The sequence below is a fragment of the Rhipicephalus microplus genome, chromosome 3 (assembly GCF_043290135.1).
Source record: "Rhipicephalus microplus isolate Deutch F79 chromosome 3, USDA_Rmic, whole genome shotgun sequence".
Classification (NCBI taxonomy): domain Eukaryota; kingdom Metazoa; phylum Arthropoda; class Arachnida; order Ixodida; family Ixodidae; genus Rhipicephalus; species Rhipicephalus microplus.
Window position 1 is genome coordinate 50,463,486 of NC_134702.1, and position 11,114 is coordinate 50,474,599.

Sequence of the window (11,114 nt, forward strand, 5' to 3'; positions counted from 1 at the left end):
CCTTCGTGCGAGCCTGCTCACGTAAAAGACTGACAGGGAGCGAGTACTACCGGTGACAATGGAAAACTTAGAGCATCGCGTGGTTGACGAACGGCGTCGATGTCGGCGGTGCCGTTCTCTCCTAGCAGATCTTTTGAACGGAAAGGGGGAGGCTCGCACGTAAGTACAGAGGCTGATGTCCTTCCCTCGGCAGAGCAATTTTCGGGCAAAGAGTTCTGTGCGGTACTCTCGCGAACGCGGTTTTGTGTGATATGCGCCTATGTAGCCAGCTGAGTTTGCACGAAAACCATTCTGGGAGCCGACCTACTCGCTGACCTTTGAAACCGTAACTGCGACCGGCTCCCAAAAACTAACCAGCGCGCTTGAGTCCACGAGGTTTCCAGATGAGCGGGTCGTTAGCTAATTACTGCAGGGAAAAAAACAAGATGTAAGATTTTTAAATGCAAAGCATTTCTTAGCAAACCAAACGAATTTATTTATCTGGTTAGCCAAGTTAGATCACTAACTAGCTAGCCGCCTACGCCTGGGTGCTCTCATGATCTCCTCCTTAGCAGGTTGCAAAAACGAAAAAGACAGGCCAGATAGCATTTTAATGCTCTTATTATACATAGTTTTCACGTGACATCACAGACAGGTTCTCTGCACTGGGTGCTCCGAGATGGCGGCAACCGTGACTTTTTATGTCATTAGAGAGTACCATTGCAGAGGAGGACACACAGTTGTTCGGTCCCCGTGTTCTTTTGTGATGTCCCCACTTTCTTCTGTTCGCAAGGCGCGCTGTGGGGAATCAAAGGAACGCGAAGGGCACCGGCACAAATCCTATGTCACCGTTTGAGCTAACCCAGCATCTCAAAGTAGCTGGGGGCCCTAAGATGGCGGCCATGGTGACGTCAATGCAAACTATGTATACAATGAATGAATTCAGTGTTCACTGAAGGCACAACTAATGCAAGCTTTAATCAAAGGATCACAATTGTATGAAGAATAATAGGAACAAATACACAGACACACAATACATGTAAATGTCACTCGCATGAAACAGCACTAAGCTTTCTTCCATTTTTTATAAGCATGCCAGTGGGGCATACACTCAGCCATCTTTTGTTGTGCTTAAGCAAACCCTGCTTGCGAGCTCCCCTGCTTGCGTAGAAGCAAACCCTGCTTGCGTAGAAGCTTTGGAGCAATTCTGCTCATTTGTAGCATTAATGTAGTAGCTTTCACAAAACGTAGCAGGTTGGAGTAATTTTGCTCATTTGTAGCATGTATGGACCAGCTTTAACAAAATATAGCACGTAGGAGCAATTGCAGCAGGTTTCCCATCGCTGTGTTCCACTCACGGAGCAGCTCCTTTACATTTGGGCTGCTGCTACACACTTCGCACAAAACCAGGAACTATTCCTGTTGCGGCTGCTCAGTGAAGTACAGATTTGGTGGAACCAACACAAACATAAGTCACAAATCACAGAAGGGTCCTCTTCTAACAGGTCCCGACATTCGTTGCATTTCCACTTTATGGTTTGCTTCTTCACCTTGACTGTTGCCAGCACAGCTGTCCAGCCGTCTTCAGTGAAGTATTTCTGGACACAGTCAAGGTGAACTTCCTCGTCGAGGATTGTCTCTGGAATCCTGGAAGGTATGGTTTCCACCTGGTCCTCACCTGTAAAAATTACTGAATAAGTGTTCTGAACCTGCCATCAGATGGCTTTAAGGTACAACAGAATGCTATGAATCTGAACAAGGGGAACTTATTTCTAGGGCTCAGGTTTATTTTGTGAATTGAACACTCAATATTCTTACAGAATGTAGCTGTAGTTGCAGCCCTATAGGTGATATCAGACACCTTCGTACTACACCTTAGATAGCGACTGAAGTTGCAACAAAATAGGAAATTTAAGCATAAATAAAGGTAAATCTCACAACTCACCGAGTAGCAGTTTCCCCTGCTGAACCTCACTTAGCAGGCCCTGAGGAACTAAGCAACTTAGGATCCTGAGCTCCTTTTCCTGAGGAGGCAGATCGCGAAATGGCTGCAGTGTTGCTGCTGATTTGTGGGGTCCCTGCCGCCGTCGTGGAAGCCCAATAACGGTTTTCTCCGCCCCTTTGGGTCGACCTCGTGACTTCACCTTAGCGGGCACTTTCAGCTTTCCGAGGCGTTCGCGCATGTAGTCTGAAGGCCCGGCGCTGCTTGCAGGGGCCAAGGTATTCTCGCGTGGCTGTGCCTTTCTCACTTCATCAGGAGTTTCGCATGCACCTGCATTATGGGCACGCTGCTCTTTCTCAGGAGTGGTATGAAGTGGTTCTGCCCCGGTATGGCTTAAAGGTGCTTGAGGCAGATCTGGTTGATCATGTGAATTATTCTGATCTGCAGTTTCAGACGTGTCCCAATCCTCACCTGATGCAGCTTTGGGTGACTCTGCATTCTCTTCTACGGACACAGTCAGCTCCAGCTGGCGTCTGACTTGCTCTGGTGATGAAGGGGATGAGGCTTCATGACGCAACACTTCCACGATTTCAATTTCGCGCCCTTGCTCCCATGCCTCAGAGAGTGCCAACAAAACTTTTAGACGGCCCTGGTATCTTTCACCTGTTTCTTCTGCAGCAAGTTGAGCTATGTACTTGCATGTAGGAAATACCTCCCTGTATTTCTCATGCTGCGACATTGGCCTCCGAGGTTTTGCAGCCTGCTCCGAAATGGAATGTTCAGTTGTGCACTTCTCTTGAGAAAGGAAGGCTCTCTGATGACAGTAGTAATATGCCTTGGACCACCTTTTTAGAAAAAGTTTGTCATCAAAGAGACTAATGTTCAGAGTCCGCCTAACTGCAAACACATGCCGGCATGGCAGTCTCATAGCGTTCCAAAAGGAACAATTGCAGTTAGTTTTTGTTGTTGACGTGTTGCCAGACGACGCCTCGAATGTGAACACATCTGCTTTTTGGTCACTTGGTACTCGCTTGGCTGACAGGTAGATCTGCTCCCTTACAAGCTTAAAGGCATAGGGAGTCAATGATTCCTGATACATAGCTTCTTCAGGGCTAGAAGGTGCTTTGCAAGGTCTTTTGGATATGCTTGTCAATGCTCTGTGGTCACGTTCATCGCTCAAGGCGTTCAATACTGTGAAAAGTGAGCACACAAACTCTTCAAGGGAGCTATTCTTTTTTATAACACTTTTCAGTTTTGCGTTCAGACTTTCAATTCTGTTGTTGGTAGTGTTGTTAAAGTTTTCAGACATAAACTTGGGTCCAGTGTACCACTCATCCTTGATGGGACGCCAGTTTTTGTCATAGTAAGAGCGGATCTCTTGGCAAACATTATTGTCAAATTCCAGTTGAAGCTCCTCAAATTTTTCACTCGATCGTGACAGGACCATCTTCTGGAGCAGTGCCAGGGCTTGGTCCCTTTCCTCTGCAGTGATGTTCATCTTGTTGCAGGCAATCTCGCGTCGAAAAGTCTTTAAAGTGTGGAACACACAGATGAGCACCTTCGACTGCGGGAAGCTTTCTTTGAGAAGGTCACGCTCCAAAAGGTCCTTGTCTGCCATGACACACTTTACTTTTGGCCAAGATGGGTGCAGTTCCTTGAACTTTTCCAACATCCATTTGATAGTGGGTGCAGACTCATTCACAAGAATTGCAACACATACTGTCTCTGTGTCTCCATTGGAGTCTTCAACGTGCATCACATAGACTGGTGTTCGTATTTCTAGAAGCTTGTAGGTGGCATCAATTCCTAGGAATTCTGGGTAGGCATCCATATTTGACCGCATAGACTCATTGGACAGCAAAATTCCTTGGAAGTTTTCCCCATCAGCAAGGATGTGGTAGTCTGTACCTGTAGAAATAAATTTCATGGTCTAAATGTAAAAGATTTGGCCGACTGTACATACGAGTTTCTCTGAAGCCCACTGGAAAACCCAGATGCAATTATTTAAAAACTTGTGCTACAATATCAGGTGCTTACCATGCTCATTTTGCAGAAGAGCTGCAGTCTTAATGAGGTCATTCCTTGTCTGTGGTCTGAGGGAAGAGGCCGCATTGCTCAAGTCTTTGAGCAGGACAAGTTTCCCCGTCTTTTCTTCTATCCTTTTCTTAACCAACTTCTTGTTGGCATGCAAAGCCAAGAGCTGTGTGGCTTCCTCCTTGGCCCCTGGTTCTCTTAATGCTCTGGTTTGTGGCAGGTGGCTGTAGAGTAACTGCAATAAAATAAACTTTTCATTCAATGTTAAACTGAACTACATATGCAATTATAGGTTAACTGCATTATGCAATGTCAAGCTCACAGAGTGAAGCAAACAAGTGCAGACAACATTCTGCATATATGGCATCTAGGTTCTTAGCACAAGCAAGCTCACTTCAATCTCACCTTATCATGCTTGTAACTGTAAATCTGTGTTTCCTATATATGGCTCGCATGTGATGTCAAGGACACAGTTCCTGAATGTAGTAGCACTGTAGAATGGCGGCTTTGATGACAAGCAAGTTGCAGTTAATCTGCCTCAATGTAATAATGATGCAGCAGGAATTCCTCTGAGTGTGAATAAGAAATGAACCTGCATGTACTGCTTTGATCCCATTAATTTGACATCGCAAAACTTCGCATCCCCTGTGCTGGTGCTACCAGCTCAATGAGAATTGAGCGAGAACATTTTGCGCGATCAAGTAAGCACGTCAAACATTTCGTCAAAAGTATATTTCAGTGGTGCATGTCACCCTGTATAACCTCAAAACTCAGGTTTGTTTCTGTGAAAAAACAGAACTGAACTTCACTAACCAATATGAACAGGTAACAGCAAAAGCTGTATTGGCTTAATTTAACAACACATGGTGAGGGATGAAGGACAGGGCATTAAGATACTGTCGCACACTTTTAAGGATGCTTAGGAACTCCATACCTTCGATAACTCATGGTTGTGGTCCTCATTCATTTCAATAACCTCCAGGAAGTTCCCATCGTCAGAGGCCCTGCACTTCACGAACGCCGGACATCCAGCCTGAAAGGTGCTGAAAGTGATCCGTTGTCACATGCTCAATGTCTCTCAGGAAACAATCGTCTAAATGCATGATGTGTACAACGCAACCACGTCGCTGACCATGGTGGATTGGCAGCACAGAAAGAAACACAAAGGAAACAATGACCAGTGCTGGCCCTCACCTGGTATCTCTTTCCCCCTTGCTGCGGCTCTTGAAAGACTTGCCCCCCTTGATACAGCAGTAAACCACCTGATACATTCCAAGTCGTTCGTTCAGAAAACGCTTCACTTTGGTCTTCGCCGCTGTGACAGTTCGACAGTCACGTTTGTAAAACTGCACGAACTTCTCTTCACTGTATCCTTTCACAGCAGCTTCCAGTTCCCTGAACGTTGGAAATTTGTCCCCAACTTTCATTTTGCTGCCAGCCATCACACGAGCTGCGGAACGGGAACACTTGACTGGCGCCGCACGTGCTGCGGAACGGTCACCACAGAACACCTGTAACACGCTGACTGAAGAGACGGGAGAATGGCGCCACACAAGTAGGACGGATAAGACTATGGATAAGACAGACTCACAGAACACCTGACAGACTCGGACGGACTCCAAGAACTGGATTGGAATGGATTGATTTGTACTACTTGCATCGAAATCGACCCGATGGCGAAAACTTTTTTTTTTTCCTAATCAAGCGATATAATAGCTGCGTGTAAACCACGGAGGAATAAACATTTCCGTGGTATAAACCAAGCTTGAGTAGGCGAGAAAGTGCAACCCGTGCAACGTCTGATGTAACCGGTGCAACGTCTGCGCGTCCAACTACAAACTCGTTGACGAAAACTTTTTTTTTCTCGGATCCGCGCGTCTAAGAGGTCAGTCGTGCGAACTGCTTGAAAACGACGGACGGGCAGGTGGAACTTGAGTCGCTTGAGTGAAAACTTGCGAGAAAGCGCACGTCGGACGTACCTTTAGCTTTTAGTATTCTGGTACGTCCGAAGTATCTTTAGACTCACGGTTTCGGGTACGTCGGACGTACCTTTAGCTTTTGGTATTCGGGTACGTCCGACGTACCTTTAGACACAGCGTTTTCATTTATATAATCTTGTATTTAAACTCCTCAATTACAGCGAAACGAGCATCCGTTAAACATTACAAATACGAATCTAGTCAGACCTAAGAGACTTGCGGCCGCACAACGAAGAGAACGAGATGCGTAAAAAAATAAACGTGAAACAAAAGTCCTCCTGCGTTTGCAAAGGCAAACAATAGAGCTCAGTCAAGTAGAAGAGATTGTATTTTAGATAATATGCGCGAACAAACAGAACAATCGAAACGGCGGGCTCATGCTAGAACAATCCGTAAGGCGCTTTCCCGTGCCCAACAATGAATAATTATCCTTGCGCGAACCAAGAACAGCAAGCAAGCTTTAAGTGCCGGTCGCTCGAAGCGCACCGATTTAACGATCGAGGAAGTCGCATCGAACGAGTTTCTATAGATCGAGCGAACGCTTTTAAAATCAGCCCACTTGGACGACAGCTTCCGCAAAGCAGTTTCGCGCGTGTTTCTAAATAAAGACGCGCGCTAACTTAACTTGGCAGTGTTTCCGTTTCGTCACGCGGTGCATCGGTTAACGTGCATCGCTAGCAACACAAAGTTTTCGTCGCGCTTTTTTAGACACGGCGCACGATTCATTCTCGCGCTAAACCTCTCGCGGGCTCAATTTTGTTTATGGTCCACAATGAACCGGCGCGCTGTCAGACATGATAACCGGGTATCCGCGGCTTATCCTCACCTGATAGCAGCCGGGCAACCAGGAGAAGCCAGTGGGAGATGCCAGCGAAGTACAGCAGGCTGCCCACGAATTGTCCTAAGTTGACAACAAGCAAAACTGAACGCACGTTGCGCGTCCCGTCGGCCCACACGCCCACGAAAGGGCTCACAAACAGAGCCGTAACGCAGCACGCCGAAATCACCACGGCGATCGCATAGTCGGGCGACTGGAAGCGGCCCTTGAGATACATCCATAACGACGGCAATATCACGGCTGCGAAAGAACGGGAGAAACGTCACTGCGGAAAACGTTCTTGGCAAAGGAGTCGCGTGACAGCCCACCGCACGCTCGCGCGTCGACGACTCACCGTGTTCTATTCCGGTGATGACAAAAAAGATACATGCTGCACCGAGAGTAATCCTGCGCTTCGTCCTCAGATTCATATCAAACGACTGTCCCGGTCAGTCGCATCGCGTCAACTGGGAGACAGTGGCACATGACGCGAGTTACCGCGACAATTTAGAAGACGCTCGACTCGTACGGTGCTGTTATTACTAACAATTTAGCGAATCATCTTGGAGGCGAGCATCGCTTGATAGATGCTGATGCCGCCATTACTGGTTTCCATAGCTACGAAAAGAAAACGCCGTCGCATACAGAAGTATTAAAGCAGTTTCGTAGCAATACCACACTTAAACTGTCATATTTTTTTGCTTTTAAATACTTAAACCTGTGATTTAACTTTTTATTGAGTTTTATTTATACAAGTTGTTGGCGAATGACGTTTTTACATTGTTTCATTCATGGTGTGCGACACTACCTCTGTTTGCCTCTTGCTGGCTGATTCCGTTTGTACTGTAGTTCTGGTAGAGTGTACTAGAATGGGGGAGTGGGTCCACTGAAGGCTCCACGCTGAGGCGTTTTTTTCGGAAAATCCAGGTGGCGCTACCATCGCCTTCACCTGAAGACTTAGCCGTGGTTGCCATGGTTACAAGTCCCCTTTGCCACGCGGTTCGCGACGGGTGGGTAGTCTGATAGTTCGCGCGGTTCGCGTGCTGCTCGCGCGTCTGGCGCAGTCTCGCAGCGTTGTTGCTTCGTTCGTGCGTGCGTGGCCGTGAACGGCGTCGCACCGTGCTTCCGCGCCAGTTCAACAAAATCTAAATGTTTATATTGCGAAACGCCCTGCTCGTATAGGTAGTCACGCACGCAAGTACCGTGATTTCCACGGTAATTGTTTACAATCAAGAGCGTAAGTTGAATTTGGCTTTTGCGAAAACGTACGCATCGAAAGTGTAATATGAGCATTAACTGCGATGCTTTTAAAAATGTCAATATAACTGGGATATATAAGTAAGTTTGCGTTTGGTGCAAATTTAGACTCACGGCAGCAAATTGAATATGATGCAAGACTAAAGTTACCAGCTGTTATCACGAGAATTAAAGCTAAAGTATGCGAACCCTTCTGCAAATTTGCAGCTATTCGTTAGGGACGCGTGATATTATTGAAAAACTGAACCAGTCCTGTTGCGATTACGTGAGGGTGTTGGCAAAGGAAGTTTAGTCACATCGGACGGCAACTGTGCTATTCGTAGGAAATGACTTATAGGGCGGACGCACGTCCGTCGCGGTGGTTTTATGATGAGTTTTTGTTCGGCATCTAGTGCTGGTATACGTTGTAGGTATTAATGAAATATGTTATATTTTACCTTTTCTCTTCGTGCCTGCGGTACGTGTCCATGCAAACATTTGCTCGAAACATGAACGTGTTTTCACCTATAGATAGGAAGTCTGAAAGACACCAATAAAGAAGTGATATGCGCAAAATATTTTATTTTAAATTGACTGCGCAAGCTTTTCGCATAAATATAAAAAACAAAATAAATATCATCGAAAGACTTCGACACCGTCGCTCAAGGAACGTCAGGCTCTATGTTGTCCTGCTAAGCTTTAAGTGTTTTGCTCTCGCTCGTTTCGAAGCATTTTCCCTGTTCATTCCCTTCACTAAGAAGTGAAGGCGAGTGAGCACGTAGAACGAAACGAGCTTTGTGCTCACTGCATCTTTGTGGTCTGGACAGCCGACCGCTTTCGAGTTCAGAAAATTAGTTTTCACCAATGAAAGGATGTCAGAGATGCTATCTGTGTGCAACATGGAAACACTGAAACATTCAGTAAACAAGTTTTCAAGTGAGGCAATGAAATCATACAGCTGTCGTGAGGGGTACAGAAGTCCACCCCAGTCGCATTGCTCCGTGAATTGCGAAGGGAGCTGTTCAGCAACCGCGACAGCTTTCTCAAACAGAAGCACTTCTTTGCATTGTACGCATGCCAACTTCAATACACACTTTCTGGCCACGTACCCTGCTGTGTAGTAAATGAGTCTCGAGTCACTCTTCTCCAAAGTCACATCGATGTGGTCAGCAAACTTTTCTGGCATCGTGGCAATCGTGCTTTCGACCTCGCCAAGTTTTCCCTGTGATATAAGATCATCAATTTTTTTGTGCGTGACCTTTAGACCCTGTCTGTCATGCACAGTGACAAGAGCGTTTATCATGTCAGGGTTTGCGTTTGCGCTGTCCACACTGTGCGCCAAGTTATAAAAGGACAAGCAGTTGACGGTTATTAGAAACTCATCCGGAGAGGGGTGCGCGTTGCAGCCACTTGACTGGCGAACGATGCCGAAGAAATGTTCCACGGGATCGGTGCTAAGTCGAGATGTCATGAGATATTTGAATCCAACGCTCTCTGTCAGGTACTTCAGCAATGAAAGGGTATTTGCTATAGTGACCCTAAAACCTATGGCAGTGGACTCGCTGAGAAAGTGCCGCTTGTTGTCACTGAATGATTCCCAGTCATTCAGGAAGTCCAGAAAATTGGACAGGAATGCCACGTCTGTAGAAGCTGGTCTCAGCGCTTCGGCCCGAAACCTGGAAGTCATCACGGTGATCAGTCGTTGGATCTTCCTGCAAAATAAACAAAAAGAATGTATGTCAGAAGAGCGCTCATCATGCGTTTGAGATGTTTACGATTACACTTAATTCATTTGGAACGTAGGCGCAACTCACGAGAAGAACAGCTGAGTTGCCTCGATGCTGCCACACCTTCTCTCGATGTCCTCCTTGTAGAAGGCCAGGCCCCGTAGGACATATGGACCGAATAGTTGGAAGGCGAAAGGGGTTCTCATCTTCTCAAATGAGTTTGGTTCCAGATGCGTCTCGGTCAAATTGGGCATAACTTTCAGTGTCCTAACACTTCTGTCTAGAAGGTACGCCTCCCGAACCGGATGCACAGACACCTAGAAATATAGGTTGAGGTAATGCAATGTATGCAAAAAACACAATCTTTGTAAAATGTCAACCATGAATCTATACGTACCAATCCGTCTGGTGTTGCAAAGCCTTTCTGGAGAAGACCATTCCTGAGGCATTTTAGCAGATGCGGGAAATCGGAGATAAAGTGCAATTTCCTCATCTCGTCGACAGGATGCTGTATGGCGCCATTTATTTTCTTCGATGACGCCGACACCCCCGCTAGCTTCCACATTTTTCGATTCCAGGGGGCTCCGTCACAAGTGATGTGGTCGACGAACAAGCCCGCCTGTTCCACGAGGATGGTAGCTTCCATGAGAATTTTCAATAAAATGTCTCCTCTCACATTTCCTTTTGTCGCAAAAACGCCCACAATTTGGCTCCATTTTCCAGCGAAAGGCACAAACATGATGACCATGCCGTGATCACATTGCTGGTACTTGTCTTCGGGCTTCGTAAATTCTCCAAGGTCCACGAAGCCTTGAATCTGGCCAGACGCCGTCACATTGAAATGTTCTGACAATTTCATTTCGTCCACCAATAGTCCGCCGTGTCTTTCGAGGTCTGACATGCTCGCGGTTTTTTTCTTTAGAGTGTTCATTACTGCTTGATTAAAACCGAAGGCCGACTCGTATGACCTCAAGTATCTTTTCAAAGTAGTGTTGCTGGGCATCATGAGAATTTCGTTCTTTCTGATGTGCTGATAAAGCCGGGGACTCTTTAGTTTCATGAGTAAACACTCGAGGATCCACTCCTGATTGTAGCGCATGCCCTGCTTGCTGGTTTGTTTGGCAGCTTGAAAGCAAGCGCGAACACTTGCCTGCTGCTTTCGCGGTAGTGACGATATTTTATCCTCTAGTATTTTATCCGCGACATTCGCATTGTTTGCCCTCATCTCTTCGAGACGACCAGCAATGTCCAACAGCCTTGTCGCCATCCGCTTGTTTCTCTGACTCAGGACCCGCAGTTTGGTGGAGACTGAGTTTCTTCGCTCTTTTCGTTTTAGGTAGCTTTTTCTGGTGAGTATTACTTTCCTCACGTACTTGCATGAAATGCATGAAGAACCTGGA

At 46.5% G+C, this 11,114-nt stretch overlaps 2 protein-coding genes across 4 annotated transcripts in view; both read right to left on the bottom strand.

Moving 5' to 3' along the window:
- The window catches only part of LOC119174699 (uncharacterized), a 30,091-nt gene extending 22,760 nt beyond the window's left edge, over nucleotides 1-7,331 (bottom strand). For 2 of the 3 annotated variants that reach the window (XM_075889544.1, XM_037425735.2), the window contains exons 1-2: nucleotides 7,107-7,331; nucleotides 6,761-7,012 (exon numbers count right to left, since the gene is read on the bottom strand). In XM_075889544.1, coding sequence (XP_075745659.1) covers nucleotides 6,761-7,012; nucleotides 7,107-7,182 — 328 coding nt within the window. In that variant the 5' untranslated portion in view covers nucleotides 7,183-7,331. The remainder of the gene's footprint in view (nucleotides 1-6,760; nucleotides 7,013-7,106) is intronic. The other variant, XM_075889545.1, reaches the window with a different exon arrangement.
- On the bottom strand, nucleotides 1,157-5,536 carry LOC142803731 (zinc finger SWIM domain-containing protein 3-like). Its single transcript, XM_075889543.1, has 5 exons — nucleotides 5,150-5,536; nucleotides 4,890-4,998; nucleotides 3,959-4,190; nucleotides 1,925-3,829; nucleotides 1,157-1,657 (listed from the first exon to the last, which is right to left on the bottom strand). Exons 1-5 carry the CDS (start codon nucleotides 5,395-5,397, stop codon nucleotides 1,350-1,352), a joined length of 2,802 nt encoding a protein of 933 aa, XP_075745658.1. The 5' UTR covers nucleotides 5,398-5,536; the 3' UTR covers nucleotides 1,157-1,349.
- Nucleotides 7,332-11,114: the final 3,783 nt, after the last annotated feature.